This window comes from Aptenodytes forsteri, unplaced genomic scaffold, assembly GCF_000699145.1.
Source record: "Aptenodytes forsteri isolate BGI_AS27 unplaced genomic scaffold, ASM69914v1 Scaffold15, whole genome shotgun sequence".
In the NCBI taxonomy this organism is placed as follows: Eukaryota; Metazoa; Chordata; class Aves; order Sphenisciformes; family Spheniscidae; genus Aptenodytes; species Aptenodytes forsteri.
In genome coordinates this window covers 8,272,254-8,290,712 of record NW_008795129.1, presented here as the reverse complement: position 1 = coordinate 8,290,712, position 18,459 = coordinate 8,272,254, and the positions used below count along the sequence as shown (strand labels likewise).

At 37.9% G+C, this 18,459-nt stretch overlaps 1 protein-coding gene across 1 annotated transcript in view; it reads left to right on the top strand.

The window, feature by feature from the left end:
• Positions 1 to 18,459, top strand: part of PLCE1 (phospholipase C epsilon 1) — a 141,743-nt gene that overhangs the window by 99,064 nt on the left and 24,220 nt on the right. Inside the window, exons 7-19 of the mRNA XM_009277763.2 lie at positions 2,389 to 2,430; positions 4,132 to 4,798; positions 5,298 to 5,480; positions 6,357 to 6,471; positions 6,858 to 7,014; positions 12,405 to 12,527; positions 12,613 to 12,749; positions 13,706 to 13,944; positions 14,976 to 15,037; positions 15,169 to 15,334; positions 17,216 to 17,323; positions 17,761 to 17,877; positions 17,960 to 18,118. Coding sequence (XP_009276038.1) covers positions 2,389 to 2,430; positions 4,132 to 4,798; positions 5,298 to 5,480; positions 6,357 to 6,471; positions 6,858 to 7,014; positions 12,405 to 12,527; positions 12,613 to 12,749; positions 13,706 to 13,944; positions 14,976 to 15,037; positions 15,169 to 15,334; positions 17,216 to 17,323; positions 17,761 to 17,877; positions 17,960 to 18,118 — 2,275 coding nt within the window. The remainder of the gene's footprint in view (positions 1 to 2,388; positions 2,431 to 4,131; positions 4,799 to 5,297; positions 5,481 to 6,356; positions 6,472 to 6,857; positions 7,015 to 12,404; positions 12,528 to 12,612; positions 12,750 to 13,705; positions 13,945 to 14,975; positions 15,038 to 15,168; positions 15,335 to 17,215; positions 17,324 to 17,760; positions 17,878 to 17,959; positions 18,119 to 18,459) is intronic.

The window sequence follows — 18,459 nt, the reverse complement described above, 5'->3', positions numbered from 1 at the left end:
CTTTTCCCCCCTGGAGTTATGCTAAGTATCTGATACCCAAATGCTTGGAAACTCTCTGTATAGTTATATTTTCCCTCATGATGTAAGTACTTCCTCTCACGATAAGGGTAAATCCTTTTCGTCTTACACATAGAGCTTTAAAAATCCACAGTTATGATTACAATTTTGATCTGTGGTGACAGGAATAGCACCAGGACATATCTGTTATCAGAGTTCAGAACATTATATTCTGCACGCTCGGGCAGCGTTCTACCCCCTTCAAAATAAAGGTTATTTATTATCCTTCAAAAGACCTCTTCTTTTAAGGACATGTTCATTTGAGGCTTTTAAATTATGTCCAGAAAACATTTGTAAGTCAGTACACATTTTGAACTTTCGGGTTGCTGTAGTCCTGCTGTTTTGCATAGAATTTTACTTAATTGTGCCCCAGGTAGAAGCCCAGTGTTGAGTAATCTCAGATTTTCACTTTGAAGACCTGGTATATTCTGTACTATTCACCAGCAAGAAATACAGTAAAAGCAAAGTTTAAGACATCAGTTGATCTTCTAGAACGTTGCTTTGCAGTGAAGTTGCAGCCCATGTAGACATAGGTGGCTCAGCTTTAAACTAAGTAACTGTGTTAGAGTAACTTCAAATTAAGTGACAAAACTGTACTGTTCAGAGGTGAAGTGCTGTAAAATTACGTGAGGGCTTGCATGAAAGAGCATGCTTAGGTCACTGCTTGAGGTATTTTATTGATAATGTGTATCAGAAATATCCATATGTTCAGAAGCATCCAACGTATTTCAGCTACTTACACATAAAATCTAATAAGTGACTGCTTGAGAAGGAACTACCATCTTCCTGTTTTAAATGCATTTATTTCATTAACATGCATTTCTAAATTTCATTTCAAATAAATAATCATTATTTCCTGAAAGAATGGTTTCTAATAGAATTATTCACATCTGGCTTTAGTTGCTTCTGGAAAGTGGAGCAGTAGATTAAGTCAAGAAAGACAGTCCCACTTCTCTGTCCATTTATGTTGTCTCCTGACCTACTTCAGTTCAAATGCTTTCTTCCAGGAATTATTTTCATTAAGTGATGTGCTTTAAAATCAGCTTGCAATTCACGGTCACAGTCAACATTTCACTTGGATGAACAAAGTAGAATTTGAATGTAAAAGAACAATGTGGAGAAAATGAAGTTCTCTTTGTTATGTGCTTATGAAATCAGTTCTTGGTAAATTAGTTATTTATGCTTTATATTTAAACAGATTCTAGTAAGTTCCACTCAAAGTAGGAATTAAGTGCAAAAAAATAAGCTAATATGACGCTGAAATGAAAGTTTAAAATTTAAATGAACAAAACTGCAGATAGGTGATTAAAGTTATGTTTCCTGATTCAGGCTACTAACTACTCAGTTATTAGTATCTGTAGTTCTGGTGCAGCAAGTACTGATTTTAACAGTATAATGACTTGTAGAAAAATACTTCTGAAAGTATTAATTTAGCTCAAGTACCTCATAGACTTTGGAAATTCCTTATTCACCTGCCATATCTTTCCTGGGCATTCAGAAAGCTGGGAGGCACAGGAGCAAATTGCTGCAGAGGCAGAAGGGCCATATTCTGTTGTCCCTGTTGTATGGAGGCTGCAATGTTTGGTTTATTTTTAATGCTATGAACAACTAAAGGGTTCTAGGGAAGAAACTTCGGTCTCTTTCTTGTGAGACCTAAGTCATATTTGCATACAGCATTATAAAATCCAAATTACACAATAATTATGTATTGCCTGATAATTGTAGTATTGTGGTCATAAAGGCAGAAAAATACACTGTGTAACATGTTTCTCATTACTTTAAAATTGCAAGGAAGATTTTCAATTAGTTTGCCTTTTGCTGATTAGGATTGGTATTGTGGAACATGAACCCACCAAAGCTGACGGGTTAGTTTGATTTGAAGAAAACAAAAGGCATCTAATAAAAGTGGTGGGTATAATTACTTTCCTAGTTGTGTTAAATAAACTCTATCACTCCATAATTAGTGACCTGTTTAATCACCCTGAATTTCTGTACATGCCAGATAAATACCAAACTTTAATTTTTATTAGAACTCTATCTTGACAGTTCTCAAGTAAATAAAGGTAGGTAGGAAAAGACAAAAAATTTCAAGTTTGAAATACAGTTTTTATAGAATGGTTAATCACATGACCTATTAAGATACTCTAAACTTTGATTAGCCTGATCTCATCTTCACTTTTAAGCTTTCCTAATTACAGTAAATACCTTTTAAAATAATAGGGGAAAACCTCAAGTTTTTTCCTTTTTGTATCCCATGCAATTGTCTCCTCTAAAACTGCAATCTGTTTTAATGTTTCCTTTATCCTTTGTTTTCATTTCCTTGCATCTCAGTGCAGCCCATGTAAAGAAAGCTTCTGATTCAAACCGAGTCCTGTAAGTGTGTTCTCAATAATTGATAGCTGTGTTGCTTTTGGCAGCTCGTGTCAGAGGTTATGTTTCTGTATATGATTACGTGTGTGTGCTTGGCTTACCTGCTTCTTGTACATTTTAATCTGCAGCATGCCAGTGTTATCAAATGTGAAATAAGGCATAAATGAAGCTCTGCCGTTTCTGTCTCCACTATACTAGACTCCTCCAGCCATGCACATCTAGTCTAAGAATACATTTTCTAGCATTTTTGCAGAGACTTACTTGATTGTTTTGAGGGCATGGGGGAGAAAGAGCTGCTTTAGTTGTTTGTTTAATTTGAAAATCTTGATCTTGTATAATACAGGTAAATATTTTAATGTACATGTGTCTGGTAAGACTCTGGTAAGACAGTAAGTTCCGGCTCAGTTATAATGCATAACCTTTATTTTTAGGAAGATTTCTTAAGGAAATAGAGCTGCAGTTAAGGCTGATACAGTTATTCTGCCTTTGTCAGTCCCTTCACCACAAGCAATAAATCCTCAGCCTGTTGGCCACTTTTAGCTAAATTTGGCGGAAAGGTAGAGCTCTCACTGGTTAATAATTCATAAAGGAATCATTAGAATAGATGTATGGAATAAGGGAAAAATTCAAATTAATTAGTGCCCTGGGGAGAGAAGAGTTTGAGGAAGAGCTAATGGTTATCCATGCTGTTTAGCTTAGGGAGATAGTATATGTGACTTGGAACAAGTCACAACATGAATCGTCTTTTGCTCAGCTGGTAGGACATGGGCAGGAGCTGAGAGTACTGTGGCGATATGAAGGGGAAGCACTGAGGGTATTAGGACAAGATGCCTTGAAAAATATTCAGAGGAAGCTGTTTTGCATTTTATTGGCCGGATATCCTTAGGAAAATGTGCTTCATTAGTTCTGCTGTACATGGAACAGTTTGTTCTTTTTTATGTTCGTTAAAGCAGTATCAAAATATTGAACATTTGTTCATTCATACATGTTAGAAGCTTCTGTAGTAAAGAAGTTTAAATAAAACTACCTCATTTATTAGTTCATATTGTTGCTCTGTATCTACTGTTTCTAATTATGGTAAAATATTTCAAAAATTTTGGTTGCTGCATACAAGTTTCATGTTAATATTTTGCTTGAGTAAAATTAAATTTTCTAATGGAAAGTATCCGATAAAATTCTTGCTCCATTGTTATAAGGAAGGCATGTATTTTAACCGCTATTTTACAAGTGTTAATCAGAGAACTATATAGTGTGAAAGGTCTGCACATTAAATCAATAATTGAACAGAGATTAGAAGTCCTGTCTTCAATCCACTAGATCCTGCTAACAGTTTCCACATACGGTACTTGATATTTCAACTGAAGCAATCTTATGCTGTGGATTTAGAAACTGGAATCACTTGGCTTTAAGAGCCAAACTGAAGTGTTTTATTGTTATGTAATGTTTGGAAAGTTCTAAGAAAATATAATTATATTGTTACAGGAATTATAATTAATTGTAGCAGCATCTATTAACTAATTCAAAATTGCAATAACATAAATTGTAATACTGTAAAAACTACAGATATTCCTGTAAGTCCAAATTATATAGTGACAATAGTATTCTTTTTATTTAAAAAACTACAGCAGAAAAAATACTCATCAGTCATAGCATAAATCAGCACACGTATCACTAAACAGAAGTCTCATCTTTGTTCACTTACAGATTTATAATTGGAGATCTTTCAGATTCTGAAAGTGATATATTTGAGCAGTTGAAGGAGTGGGACACAAATTCAACAGAAGAGCAACAAAAGGCTTTCTGCCATGGGATAGAACTCATTCCCTGGTACGTGTTGTCTATCAGGGCTGATGTCCATCAGTTCATGCAACAAGGGGCAACCGTCATTCATTACGACCAGGAGACACATCTCTCAGCGCGTTGCTTTCTTCAACTTCAGCCTGACAATAGTACTTTGACTTGGACAAAACCCACAACGGTGTGCCCTGCAAATGCTAAGGCAAAACTGAGTGTGCTGGGTAGTACTGCTGAGCTTGGTAAATACCAGTTTCTTGGTAATACTGGACTAGTGGAAGGTTTTTTGGACTTGTTTTCAGCCAAGGCTGTATATATGGGACACTCTGGCATTGATATGCACACTGTGTGTGTTCAAAATAAACTTTGTAATATGTCCCTAGAAGAAAATGGTATAACACTACTTTATGGACTTCAGACTACTGATAATAAGTTGCTGCACTTTGTTGCTCCAAAATATACTGCCAGAATGCTATATGATGGATTGCTGGAATTGACTAAAGCTGTAAGGAAAATGAGGAGATTCCCTGATCAAAGACTACAGTGGCTACGGAAACAGTATGTCAGCCTTTACCAGGTAAAAGATGCTGTGATTTTGTATAAGAAAAGTTCAAAGATGTCAACAACTTAATGTAATGCAGTTTCTATTGTAAGTAAGCTATGATTAAAGATGAGCGCCAAATCTCCAGCTTTATAACGCAGCTTAAGTCAATAAGATCTGATTCTCCACATAATGTTCTGTCAAACCTTGCATGTTTTCAATACACTGAAGTTAAATCTTTTTTTTATTATGAAGCTCTTCATATGTTTGGAGTTTTGGAATAAGTATTTTATTAAAGAAAAAGCAATGACTGTACTTGAAAAGGGTGCTGAAATACTGAGCGATGAGAGTTAGGGCCAAAAAAAAAGCCCAAATAGCAAACAAAATAGCCCTTTGGTATTCATGCAGTAATTAAAAATTGCCTCCTCTTGATGTTTTGTCTTTCATTGGTTCCTTAGAGATGTCTATATTATTGCTTAAGAAAATGTGTCTGTTCTTATTCTCCTTGTTTTGTTAATGCTGAGAATTTTTGTAGGAGGATGGAAGGTTTGAAGGCCCAACCTTGGCTCAGGCTGTTGAACTGTTCGGAGGCAGACGATGGAGTGCAAGAAACACAAGCACGGGAACTCTCACCAAAAGCACCGAGAAACCTAGTGTACAGAGAAACAACACTCTGGGAATAAGCACAGCTAAGAAAAAGAAGAAAGTACTCATGAGGGTAGAATATTTTATTATTCATGTATTTTGTTGCTTAGCTGGCTGATTTGTTTCCTTCCTACACTTACTGTGTATTCTGAACCAGAGAAAAGAAGTTAGATGATAATTTTAAAACTGTTTATTGCAGTTTCAGGTTTGGGGCTTATTGTTTTCCATTAGTTTGGGTTTCTTTTCTCATGCTTGAAGCATTCTCAGGACATGTGGGCACTGGGGCTAGCAGAAAGGGACAGAATCTTGTTGATACCTTTAGGTGCTACCTCAGTATAAAGGTAAAATGTTGCTAATAATAAAAATATTAATGTACAAAGTGATATTTGGAGGCTGGTGTCAGTTTCTCTGCTCCTTTTTGTTTTCATGTTCTCAAAAACACCACCACAGTTATTCCGCCTCAGGTTAGCACGCAATTTGATCTTATGTGGCTGACGGGATCACTGGACTTCGTCTGGCAGTCTCCTCTCTTTTCCTGGACTCAACCACTTTCAGCAATAGCCAGGAGAGAGGAAAATGCAGGGACTAGCAGCTCGGTGCTATCCACATGTTCCGGTGAGCAAGTAGGGGAGATCCTCAAATGACAAGATCCATCCTCTTTAGGGCTCCTATGCACCAGTGGAATAGTGTAAAACCAGCTACAGCACTTTACAGAGGCGCGATCATTGTCGTCTTCTGTGTGATGTCAAACTGAGGTAACACCTAACGGTCCCACACTTCACTATGTATCCTGTTCAAGTTGTCTCTTTTCTACTGGTATCGGCTTTACAGGAGTCTGTTTCATAAGGAATAGCTGATTTGTCTCATGGTTTTGTTACAGCTTACACTGATAAAGAATGGGGAAAAGTAGTGTTTTTGGGATGTTTATGACGGTGCTCATTATTTCTAGGGTGAAAGTGGAGAGGCCACTGATGATGAAATGGCAACTCGGAAGGCAAAAAGCTGTAAGGAATATCGTAATAGAAGCGGTTCGGATCCTCAAGATATTGATGAACAAGAACCAGGTAGATAAATAGCTTCAGTACTTAAAAGTCTCTCAGGGTTTTGCTCAAAGTCTTTATACAGACATTTTTTATGGTGTTAAAAGTACATTTATGATATAAAACTACTTTTGCAGTTGAAACTGCGAATGCTATGAACTTTTAAATTAATTTCTTTAGTTGTTCATGATTGTTCTTTCATTTAGTTTCAGTAACACTTCCTTTCCATTCTGATGAAATGGATATATGTGTTGTTCAGAATGTATCTTTTTGACTGTCTTGGGACAAATCTAGAATCCCTTCAGTGTCTTACTGTGTGTTAATGAATTATGATATAGGTCTCTTGGACAAAAGCACTTTCATTGGGCCAGATGTTGTAATTGTGCTGCAAACTTTTGTTTTCTCCATAGATCAAAATATTATTATTAATGCTCCTCCATCTAACAACCTGCCATCAAGAAGAGCTCACTCTCTGACAGTATCTGGATCTCCTAATTTAGGAGCTACATCTTCACCAGCAAGACCAGTCTCCTCTCCTGTAATGTCTTCAAGCAAGAGTCAGTCTAGGTAAGGACAAAATCAATGCTTTGATTTAAAAAGAAAAAAAGTTACTGTTACTTAATTATCATCAAATGTGGTTTTCATGCCAAACTGATGAAATCTGACAAAAACAATGCCAGAAACGTCATTAGCCTTTTGATAGACATCTAAACCACATTGTAGAACAACATAGGCCATTTAAGCTGAAATACCATGAATCTGAGGATGGCTTTGAAGCAAGTCCCTGAGCAGCATGCTTCAGTTTGTCTGTTACAGAAGCAGATTGGAATGCTGTTCCAAAAGTTCACAAATATGGAGTTTAACTCTTTCTCCAGATCTTCTCCAAAACATAATTATAGATGTCTTCTGTATAATGAAAATCAACAGAAATGTTATAGGTGTGTGAACTCAAGTTCTGAGGTTTCTCAGCACAAGTAATTTCTACGTGGGGGAGTATTAACTTTTGCTGACATGCCTGGTGGTGATTGCAGTACTGTCTCAGGGAATAATTGGAGGAACAGATTTGAAATCTTTCTCTTACAGGCCTCTCCTCCTTGAACATTCATTCTTTTTGTGTCACTTAGGCAGTGCAGAAGGTCATGCTGTGGTTGTGCAGTGACATAGTGCACTAATGTATTAATTCTCTGAATGGTAATAATGATGGTGGTAGTTGTAGTAATAATAATATAACAACGATAATATGTCAGGGATGTGGATGGTACTTTATAACATACAAGAAGACGGTCTCAACAGGTGCCTTCCAGTGCCTTTTAACAGAATAAATACTGAGATATGGTTATGAGTATGAATCTTGGGGTTTCCAGGAGAGCAATGGTAAACAATGGAAGAGATTACTGCTGCTGGTAGAGCATTATTTTTGAAGAGACCAGTCTTGTGTAATGGTTTATGTTGTGTATTTCTTAGGGATTTTTTTTACACTTAAAACGATTGGGTTTGGCAGTAGATGTGAGTAGCAGAGCCACCTGTGGACATCTGTGGTTGGCTGCTTCTCCTTTTAACACTGCTTTCTGAGACTCTTACTATGTTCTTTACTTTTTGTTCTTCACTGTCATTCACAACCATGGGATGAACATGCCAGACTAGGATTTATCCCTGAACATGCCAGATTAGGATTTATCCCTGTAAGACATTTCTCTTATTTTTTTTTAAGGATTGGAACAGCTTTCTTTTACATTAAACTGAAGAAATACTGCTATACTACCTCTGGAAAATGCTTTTCTGTTTTGCAAATCTGCTTTTTGCTTTTATGCCAAAAATAATTGCTGTTCTCTAAATGAGATTAAAAGGCTCAACAGAGAACTCGCATTCGCGGGGGAAGGACAGCTAATGTTCCTTTAAATCCTCTTAGTCCTGGATCCCTGCACAGCTTAGCACTGCGGGCCTTCCCAAGTTATGACAGGTTTTCCCTGGCAAAGTTGTCTGGAAACTCCACAGCGTCGCTTGGTAGAGCTCTCCCCAACTTGATATGACCCTTCTTGCTAGAATTTGCTCAGGATACAGCTGTATGGCTGAGGAAATCTTCCTCAGAACAGAATTATGTGTTTTATCCATTACCTTGACCCAGTTTTCATGAGCCGTTAAGAGACTGGGAACACTGGAGAGAGTTTTATTCTTGGTATTTACCCTTCGGACCCTTGATAGGTCTGAATTGTGCTTGCCAGTTTCAATGTGTGTGGACACTTCACATGTGCTAAAAGAAATAAGTATCTGTAGTGCCTCAACTGTGATCAGTAAGTCTAAGCTATCACATAGTTGGCTCTCTGCTTTGCTGCAAAGTCCTGTGATCATCCACCCTATATGTGTATTAATTCACTCCTGGGATCTCTTTTAGAGTAAACCAGCTGATTGCCTCCAAGATGGAATTTAGGTGCAGTTCTGGGAATATTTGCTCCAGGGACTTCTGTAATTAGATAGCATGGATGGAGAGCTTACTCAGTCTCAAACTATCTACAATATACTGTCTTACAGGACACACTCCCAGCAAGGATTGTACCTTCGGGCAATCCACCCACAGTCGTGGCATGTCCTATTGCTTTGTGTTACATTAAATAAATGGCAGTCTGTCAGGCAATAAATGGCAGTCTGTCAGGCAATAACATATGCCACAGCTTATTTCAGCCACTTCAGATAGAACACACACCAAAAATGAAAATAATGTCTTAGAGACAGGCAAGCACCACGGGGGACCAGACCAGACCTGAGCCAATTGCTGGGCAGTGCAGAGCAATGTGAACTTGAGCCTTTCTGCCCCACTCAGAAAAAGTGGCAGGATGGATGCCTTTAGCAGTGTAGATATAACTGGCAGAGGAGCAGACTGGGGCAGTCGTCCACAAGCTGTGGTACGTATAGACTGCGAGCAGCGCAATATTCTTCCTGGAAGCTGCTGCCCTTAACAGTGGTGATACACAGGCAAAGTAAGTCTGGGAGCCCACACAGGCTGAACGCAGACATCTTTTGTCTCTTTTTGCTCCATTTTTGTTGTTAATTCTGCAGTCTCATAAAAATCAAGTTATATACTTAGTTATACCCAACCAGTTTTGTCAGTAGCATCATAACTTAAGATAAAATGAAGTATCCGTTTTCCAAAGTAACAGAAAATTGGAATGACCTAGATAATGAAATAACCTAGGAAATACAGGATCCATTGGGAGTGCTTGTACGCGTTTGTATGGCTCTGCACAGATTAGAGCCAACAGTTTATTAATTCAGATTAGCATCTGGATTTAGACTCAAACACTGACAAGGCTTCATAGTTGGAGGTAATGTTGGACATGAGCTGGTTGTGCACGTTAGGTGAGTGCATGATCCCTCACAGAACCCAGAGCTTAGGAGAGTGGGGAGCAGAAACCTTTGCAGCACAGAAAGCTGAGCTGGTAACAAATGATTGTTAGCCGCAGTGTAGCGGCTAGGAGGAGGAGAGCAAGAGAGGTTTCTAGTTGTTCTTCTCTTTCTCTTGCTGTATAATATGTGCATTAACTTTACCTGACCAGTAAATTAGATCGTCTCCACCAAGTGAGAAGTGCTAAATAAAATAAAATTTCTTAAAGTGGAAAAAAACCCCCCTAAATATGATGATAGCAATTTAAAAAGAGGAGGACCTGGCTATCTTTGTTGTACATTTTAAATAATAGTAATTCTTATAGGTAGAAAATGAAAAACGGTATTTTTACCTATATAACTCACAACCTTATTATTCCTGACCTCCCAACAAATAATTTACGTTGAGAATAAATGATTGTACAATCCAGATATCCAGATAATTTCCAAACACAGGTAGCCTGCAGCTGTCTTCTGTCATTCTTTTAAAGCAGATGTACATCCAGCAAATTCCCAACTTCTTTGGAAATCTAGTGCTGCCTGTAAGGTGGAGGGAGCAGGGGATAAGGGTGGTAATGCCACTGGGAAACAGGTAACAGGATATGGAAAATTAGAGATGGGGGCTTTTTTGTGAAGAGAGAGTAAAACGCCTCTCTCATTAGCTGTATACAGGTATAATCCAGACTGCTACTAATTACAGCTTTGTTTGTTGTTGATAGTGTGGTTTTCTTGGGGGTTTTGCCTTTTTTTTAACAACCTGTATTTATTACCCATGGAATGATTGTGGAAGATACTCTTTAGTGATCAGATCTGGTGAAATGCTGAGCATTATTATCTGCTGCTGGTCTTCCATTCGGTACTCTACAGTTCCAGTCTGTTTTCTGGAGTCAAGAGACTTTCCTCATCATGGTTTATTTTTGTTGTCTGATAAAAATGTGAGGAATGATTTTAGCCAAAAAGTTATATGCAGTATGTCAGTATTTGCCATAGTGATGTCAAACAAATTGAACATTACCAAGTAGGTGGTATTTTTTTAATACTTTTAAATCACATTCTGTTTTGAAATGCATCCATCCATCCCAGGCCAGGAGTGAACTGAGGAATCTGATCTAGCATATTTATGTAAAAAGCCACCGGCTAGCAGCAGGTGACTACAAATGTCTTTATGAACACTGGACAACAAGCTGGTCCTGTTTTTCCATCACAGCTGTTGGAACTGTTTGTACTGAACCTGATGGCAGAATTCATAGATTAATGGATTTGTAGATTTGAACATTACAGAGCAATAAAGTCTGACACACGATCACCTAGTCTGATATTTTGAAACAAATACTGTAACTGAGTTAGTTATGGTTTAAACTAGACAATTCTTGATACTTGTGCTGGCTGCTTAGATCTTTTGCTTTTCAGGATGCTGGTGCTGGTGGATCCCATTCCTGCAGTGTGTTCATTGGTGTTCAGGCCCAGGAAGGGGCTCAAGAGCTCGGCCCATCATTGCAAATGAGTACATGAAATTCACTAAGGACTTGTTCATACTGCTCAAGGGATAGTTCAAGCTGGGGCCTAACTACGCTTACTAGTGTAAATCCTGTAGTAGCCTAAAGATTTTGAGATGTGGCTTTTGGAAATGTACTGGTTCTGCTTCAAAAACTTTGTTCAGCTGCACAACTTAGGTTAACAATTGCAGTTATAAAGAAATTGGCTGGGTTTGGTATTAACTCAAGTCAACTAAAATAATTAGCACCAAACAGCTAGTTGTTTCTGTGATTGTTTTCTGCCTTTGCTCTCAAGAAATTCCAGTCTGCTTTCCTTCCTTCAGCCCACAAAGCTGAAAGGAGGAAATCATTAGAACTTCGTTTCTAGAAGGAAATGGCCTCCAGAGGCTACTGTGCAAGCCTAAAAGAAGAGGAGGACTGTAGCTTGACCTGTCTGTGAGGTATCTGATGATAATCCTGACTGTTCTTGGGAAGTATCTGGGAAGCCCATGGGCTGGGAAACAGTGAGGGTTGAGTGCCAGGAAAGGGGAAGGGTTATGCTTCTTAAAATCTGCACCTTTAATGCTTCCAGATATAAGAAATGCCAGGTGCATAAGGAATATATTTGTTTTTTCTTGCATGTCCTGTCAGAATATTACTGTTTTATTTTGACAGCACAGAGCTTTAAGGAATTCTACATCCGTTTTATTTTTCCCTTAGCAAATCTTCAACAAACCTCATAAACAGCCTGCGCTACAAAAATACTGGCATTGTTTTCTTTAAAGGGAAAACGAGAATGCTTTCATTTGTGCCATTTGCATCAGGCTCTTTTGCACATGGAGGAATTTTAAATAGCATGCATATACATTATCAATTCTGGCAAAGTCTGCAGTTGTCTTGAGGGAAAAGAATAGCTGCTATAAAACAAGAAGGTACAAACTGTCGTTATGCATCTCGTAAGATACTGCTTTATTTGCTTCTTCCAGATATTGGTAATAAATGCATTAAGGAGAGCACAAATAAAGTGTTAATGCAGTAACGTGTAATATTTCAAAAAGTAGAAATTTAACATAACCAAACTACAGCAGTCTCTTTCTGATTTAGCACATGGAGCAGCAGTAGCTGGCATGGCCGCGTTAAAGGAGGAATGAAGGGGTTTCAGAACTTCATGGTGTCTGACAGTAACATGACTTTTGTGGAATTTGTAGAGCTCTTCAAATCTTTCAGGTAAAATGTATTTTTATTCTGTACTGATCTCATTCATCCAAGTTTTTAAAAGGGCAAAACTTGAACTTTTCAACTCTTTTCACAGTGTCCGTAGCCGCAAGGATCTGAAAGACCTTTTCGATGTCTATGCTGTGCCTTGCAATCGATCCGGTTTAGAGCCTGCTCCACTTTACACTAATTTGAAGATTGATGAAAATAGCAATGGATTCCAGCCTGATTTAGGTTTGTTAAAGAGGAAAATACAGCTGTTAGACTGCTGAACAGCTTCAGTTATTTGGCTAAAGAAAAAGTATCTCAGTCAGTCTCATAAAGAACTATCAATTATAAGTTTAAGTAGAGGATTGCTGCTGTACCGCCACTAATACCTAGTTAGCAGCATGTAAGACAGGTTCTTTGTTCAGAAATGAAGGGGAGGAAAAGTATTCCTGCTTTACATTAGCCAGATACATTTGTAACCGGTATAGCAGAGGCATAAAACTTGTTGCTGAGCAGCTGGGCCCAACACAGGGATCTGTATCTGGTTGCAGGAGCTCTGGAAGGGCTAAAACACTGAGCAAATGGAGGGAGGAGAAAGGAGGAGGCTGTGCCCTGTGTCTCATTTGGTTGGTTTTTTCCTGTCTGGTTTCCTAGTAGATCTGCTTTATGTGGAACAAGGGGAAAGGAAGCCTCTGTCCCCCTTTACAATTCCCAGTTACCATAATCTAAGTCTGAAACTTTGTCCATGTTTAAAGAAAACAGTCTTTCTGCCAAGCAGCCTGTGGGGAGGGTACAGTACAATTGGCATGTGGGACTGGAAGAAGATATATGGTGATCGCACAGGAAGGGTATGGGGTTGTACACAGCAAAGGAAAGACTTTGAGGCTGTACGCGGTGGTGAGAGGAAGCAGGAGGGTCCTGGGTGACGGTGTGTGAGGGTGTGAATCCACGTTAAAGGTTCCAGATTTTGTTTATAGTAATTGAACACTTATAGTCCGCTCCCACTGTCTTCGTACATGCTTAATACTCTTTCTTCTATTAGTGAATAAAACAAGATGGTTTTGTTCTAATTTACTATGTCAGTGCTAAAATATTCAGTCAGATAGTCATGTGTATTATATATTACATTATATTCTATACAGTATATGTAATACACATAATTATATAGCTTATATTTATATTTCCTTTTTTTTCCTTTTAAGATTTGTTGACTAGGAACGTTTCAGACCTTGGTTTGTTCATTAAGAGCAGGCAGCAACTATCAGACAACCAGAGGCAAATATCTGATGCTATTGCTGCTGCCAGTATCGTAACCAATGGTACTGGTGTTGAAAGCACATCACTGGGAATATTTGGAGTAGGAATCCAGCAGCTGAATGACTTCCTAGTGAATTGCCAAGGAGAACACTGCACCTATGATGAAATCCTCAGTATTATCCAGGTCTGTAATACAAACATCTTGCAATTCCTTTTACTTGAACTCTTGTTACTTCTGTTTTCCCCACTAGCATTGTCTGCCTTGTAGTCAGGATAGCGTATCTGTGTGGATATCTCCTTCCACACTGATGTTGTCGCTACGGTTTACTTGAATTTAAAATTTAATACTGACTTTATTCTGGGCTATAAAATTGTGCAGATGTCCCTAAATATGTCTATAAAAAGAAAAAAAAAAAGTCATGCAAATAAACAGTTTTATTGACTCTGTGTGCTTTATCTGGAAAGGGATGTCACCACTTGGGAAGAGTATTCATGATAGTGCATTGTTTTCTCCTTGTTTATGACCACCTTTGATAGAGCTTAACCTTAATTTGGAACTTAAAAAACCACCATTTCCACATATTTTTGTTTTATTATAAAAAATTTTCCAGAGCAAACGTGGACATTTTATTCCCTTGTGTACAATGGCTGAAGTGACTAGAAAGTATGTAGAAAACTTTGAATTCCTCCAAACATGCATAATTAATATACTCCAAAATTAAGCCCCCACTTAGCAGTGAACAAAGGCTAAAAACTGTATATTTCAACTATCAACATGTAATATAAAATTGCAAAGTTTAAAAGAGAAATTCTAAAGAAACATCAAGTTAGCATACCACAAGTCTCTCTAATTCGAGATGGTGTATTGTGTTTAAGCACAATATATAGGAAAAGGATGCCTGATTATAGATCCTTTTTAATTTCAGCTTAAGTGCTGAATCTGCTTTGAACAGGAGGTTGGATTAGATGACCTCCCAACATCTTTTCCAACCTGCATGACTCTATGTTTTACAATTACGAGTTTAGTATACTTGTTTAGTGATTTGTAAAACAAGCATGAGCATACTGCAGGCACCTAATTACTTTATTCACAAAAAGACTGGTTTTAGATACTAACTGGTTAGTTCAATGAGCAGACTACACTATGAAAATATGAAAAAGTCGTATTTCTAAGAATTGTTATTACATATCTCTTAAATTTCTTCCTCTTTATAGAAATTTGAACCCAGTGAGAATATGTGCCAGCAGGGGCTGCTATCTTTTGAAGGATTTGCAAGGTAATTATTTATGTGTTAATTTTTACCTATATATATATATATATGAAGATGACACGAGTGTATTGATGTTTGTATGACAGTCACAAAATACTCAGCACAGCATAAAATTTCTCACATCTTCTCACCTCTAGATTTTTGATGGATAAAGACAACTTTGCCTCCAAAAACGATGAGTCACAAGAGAATGCTGAGGACTTGCACTTTCCACTGTCATATTACTACATAGAATCTTCACACAATACTTACCTTACTGGCCATCAGCTTAAAGGGGAGTCCTCAGTAGAGCTCTACAGCCAGGTATGCAGGATTGGATTGTTGTGTAGTTTTCAACATGAACTTGTTTGTTTAACTGGCAAGTTGCAGAAACGTGACCTTTTTGCTTTGAAAATCTAAATGTCCTAAACCCCTGCTTGCAAGATGTTGGAAAACATGACGTGTGGGAAAGCTGCCTGTAAGCACAGTTGTGCTCAAATGCCTTTCCTAAGGCAAAAAAATGGGTTTAGTTTGAGATTCATAGCATTTAGACACCAGTTGGTCTGACCCAACCTACTAAAATTAGACTTTCCCACAGGAAAGACTGATCTAATATTTTTGTTCATTCAGATGTCAAAAACACTACTCAAATACTGTACATTGCACTGCAAAGACAAATTTCAAATGGAACTATAACTTCTAAAAACATTACTTCTAGGAATATTCTACGGTTTTTTAGACTTTATGCCTGATTGGTAGTGAACAGGAAAAGAACGATTTCTCCCTAGGGCTTGTGGTTCTGTGTTTGTTTGTGTGTGTGTATATATATATATATTTGTGTGTCTGTGTATTTACCAAATGCTAGAGAAAGCATCAAACTTCCTGTGAGTAGTGTTTTCATTACTCTAAATGTTAATGACTCACCATTGAGAAGGGCTCATCTGGCGTCCCATGTGCTGGTTTGCCTGGAGTTACAGGACAGAGGGGTGAGGCTGTGTTAGGAAAGCCCGAATGACATGATTGCGTTGAATAATGCAATTGCAAAGGAGGTTCCTGTAGTAGCACTGCACAGTGATGTGAGCATTGTGTTGGTAATAGATGGGAAGTGAGATAGAGCTCAGCTGGCTCAAAAATTTGCATGATGCAGAAAAGTTTCTTCCTGTCCCTCAAATCGTTGTCACCAGAAGAGAAGGGGCACTTTGTTCTGGCTCAGTGTGTCTGGCTCTCACAGAAGTGGTGTGCCAGCTACAGACAGAACTGCCTGAAATCTAATTATTCAGGTTTTGAATAGAAGAAGTAATTTTTTCTTTGTTCATGAATGTTTTTTCTGGAAATGTTTTTGATTGTCGAGATCTTTGTTTTCAGTAAAATATTTAATTGTAATACAGATAACTCTTTCAATGATAGGCATGCTAAATATTGAGAGCAATAATAAGCTGGGCTGCCAACAGATGGGTTAGCTTATCTTTCCCTCCATCCTTCCTCTTTGCTTTCTTCAGTGGTTTTCTACCAAGTAGGGCTTTCTAAAATAAATAAAAAATGGGTGGGTGGGCGGGTGGATAGATGGATGGATGGATAGATGGCTCTAAGTTAGCTTAATATCATTAAATAGGATGGCCTGGCACATTTCCATTCTAACTATCCTCATGGAAGTTGTTCATAAGACACTATTTTCAGACCTCCTTCTATTTCAAAAACTAACAACAACAACAAAAAGAACAGCAAACAAACTGCAGATGCCGTGTCCATAAGCTGTCATGGTAGCAACCTGGAATAAATTGCCATGTTGCTTTATAGCTGCTTTTGCAGGTAGAAATATGGAAATGTTTCTCTCCCTCAGAACATAAAGCTATACATTAGGAATGACGTTCTGCAAACAAATTTCGTGTGTCCTGCAAGATACCATGAATTTTAAAGCTTTATGGTACGGTTGGACTTGATGATCTTAAAGGTCTTTTCCAACCTAAATGATTCTACGATTCTCCTAAGAACATTAATGCTTTCTTAATTTTCCCACTCTTTCTAGGGAATGCAGTTAGGTGGTGACTGTAGCTTCCATGGGCTATGTTTACTCCACAGAGGTTGCTCTTTCCAGCACTTTTGCTGAATCACTGAGCTTTCATTTAGCTCTGCAATGTCTGTCTTCTGCTTTGATGGCATGAGACTGTGGCTTATACGTGCTTACACTGTTCAATTGCATTGTAGGTTCTCTTACAAGGCTGCAGAAGTGTAGAATTAGACTGCTGGGATGGCGATGATGGAATGCCTATCATTTATCATGGGCACACTCTTACTACTAAGATCTCTTTTAAGGTATGCTGGTAATTGCACATAGAAACAAAAAATGAGAAGAAAATCAGTAACTTTTTCTCTAATGAAGGAAAAAATTTGCATATTAGAAAAGTACAAATCTTAATGAGCTAAATGCTAATAGAATATGAACTATGGACTACGTCAGACATGAAGTCCTCAATTGTAAACATTATGCTTTTCAAATTAGTTTTTGTAGCATATGTACTGTAATTTTCTGTCTTTTTATTGTCAACATAACTAACGTAAGTAGCTGTTACCAGTTCTGTTGTAACAAGATGCTAGGCTGATCTGTAGGAGCTTGTTTTGAAAGCACATTGTGGATTCTTTCTTCTTAGAGGAGAAAACAGATGCCTTCCTTTCTCCCCTTTCAACTAACAGTAAGTTAACTGAATGCTGCAAAATAATCGTGTTCTTCCAATGACCTTTCTTTCTCACAGGAGGTAGTTGAAGCCATTGATCGCAATGCATTTATCACCTCCGACATGCCAATTATCATATCAATAGAAAACCACTGTTCATTGCCTCAGCAACGCAAGATGGCTGAAATTTTCAAGGTAAGCCATAAATTGTGATAAATTATTCTCAGCACGTGCCTTGGGATTTTCCATTACATATCACATGTTCTCGATATTTCAGAATGTATTTGGAGATAAGCTGGTAACAAAGTTTTTATTTGAGAGTGACTTTTCTGATGATCCCATGCTTCCTTCGCCTGGCCAACTGAAAAGAAAAATCCTGGTTAAAAACAAGAAGCTGAAAGCGCATCAAACACCAGTGGATATATTGAAACAAAAGGTAAAGTCCTTCCTTAATAGCAAGCAATGAGACCTAACTTTTGTTAGAAATAATTCATTTGTGTTTGAAGTTTTTGCCATTCCAATATATACAGCAGAATAATCTAATGCATATTCATGCTTGGAAGACTCACAGTGGATTGCAACACTTTCAAATAAGTAGAATCATAGAATCATTGAGGTTGGAAAAGACCTCTAAGATCACCGAGTCCAACCGTCAACCCAACACCACCATGCCCACTAAACCATGTCCCTAAGCGCCTCATCTACACGTCTTTTAAATACCTCCAGGGATCGGGACTCAACCACTTCCCTGGGCAGCCTGTGCCAATGTTTCACCAC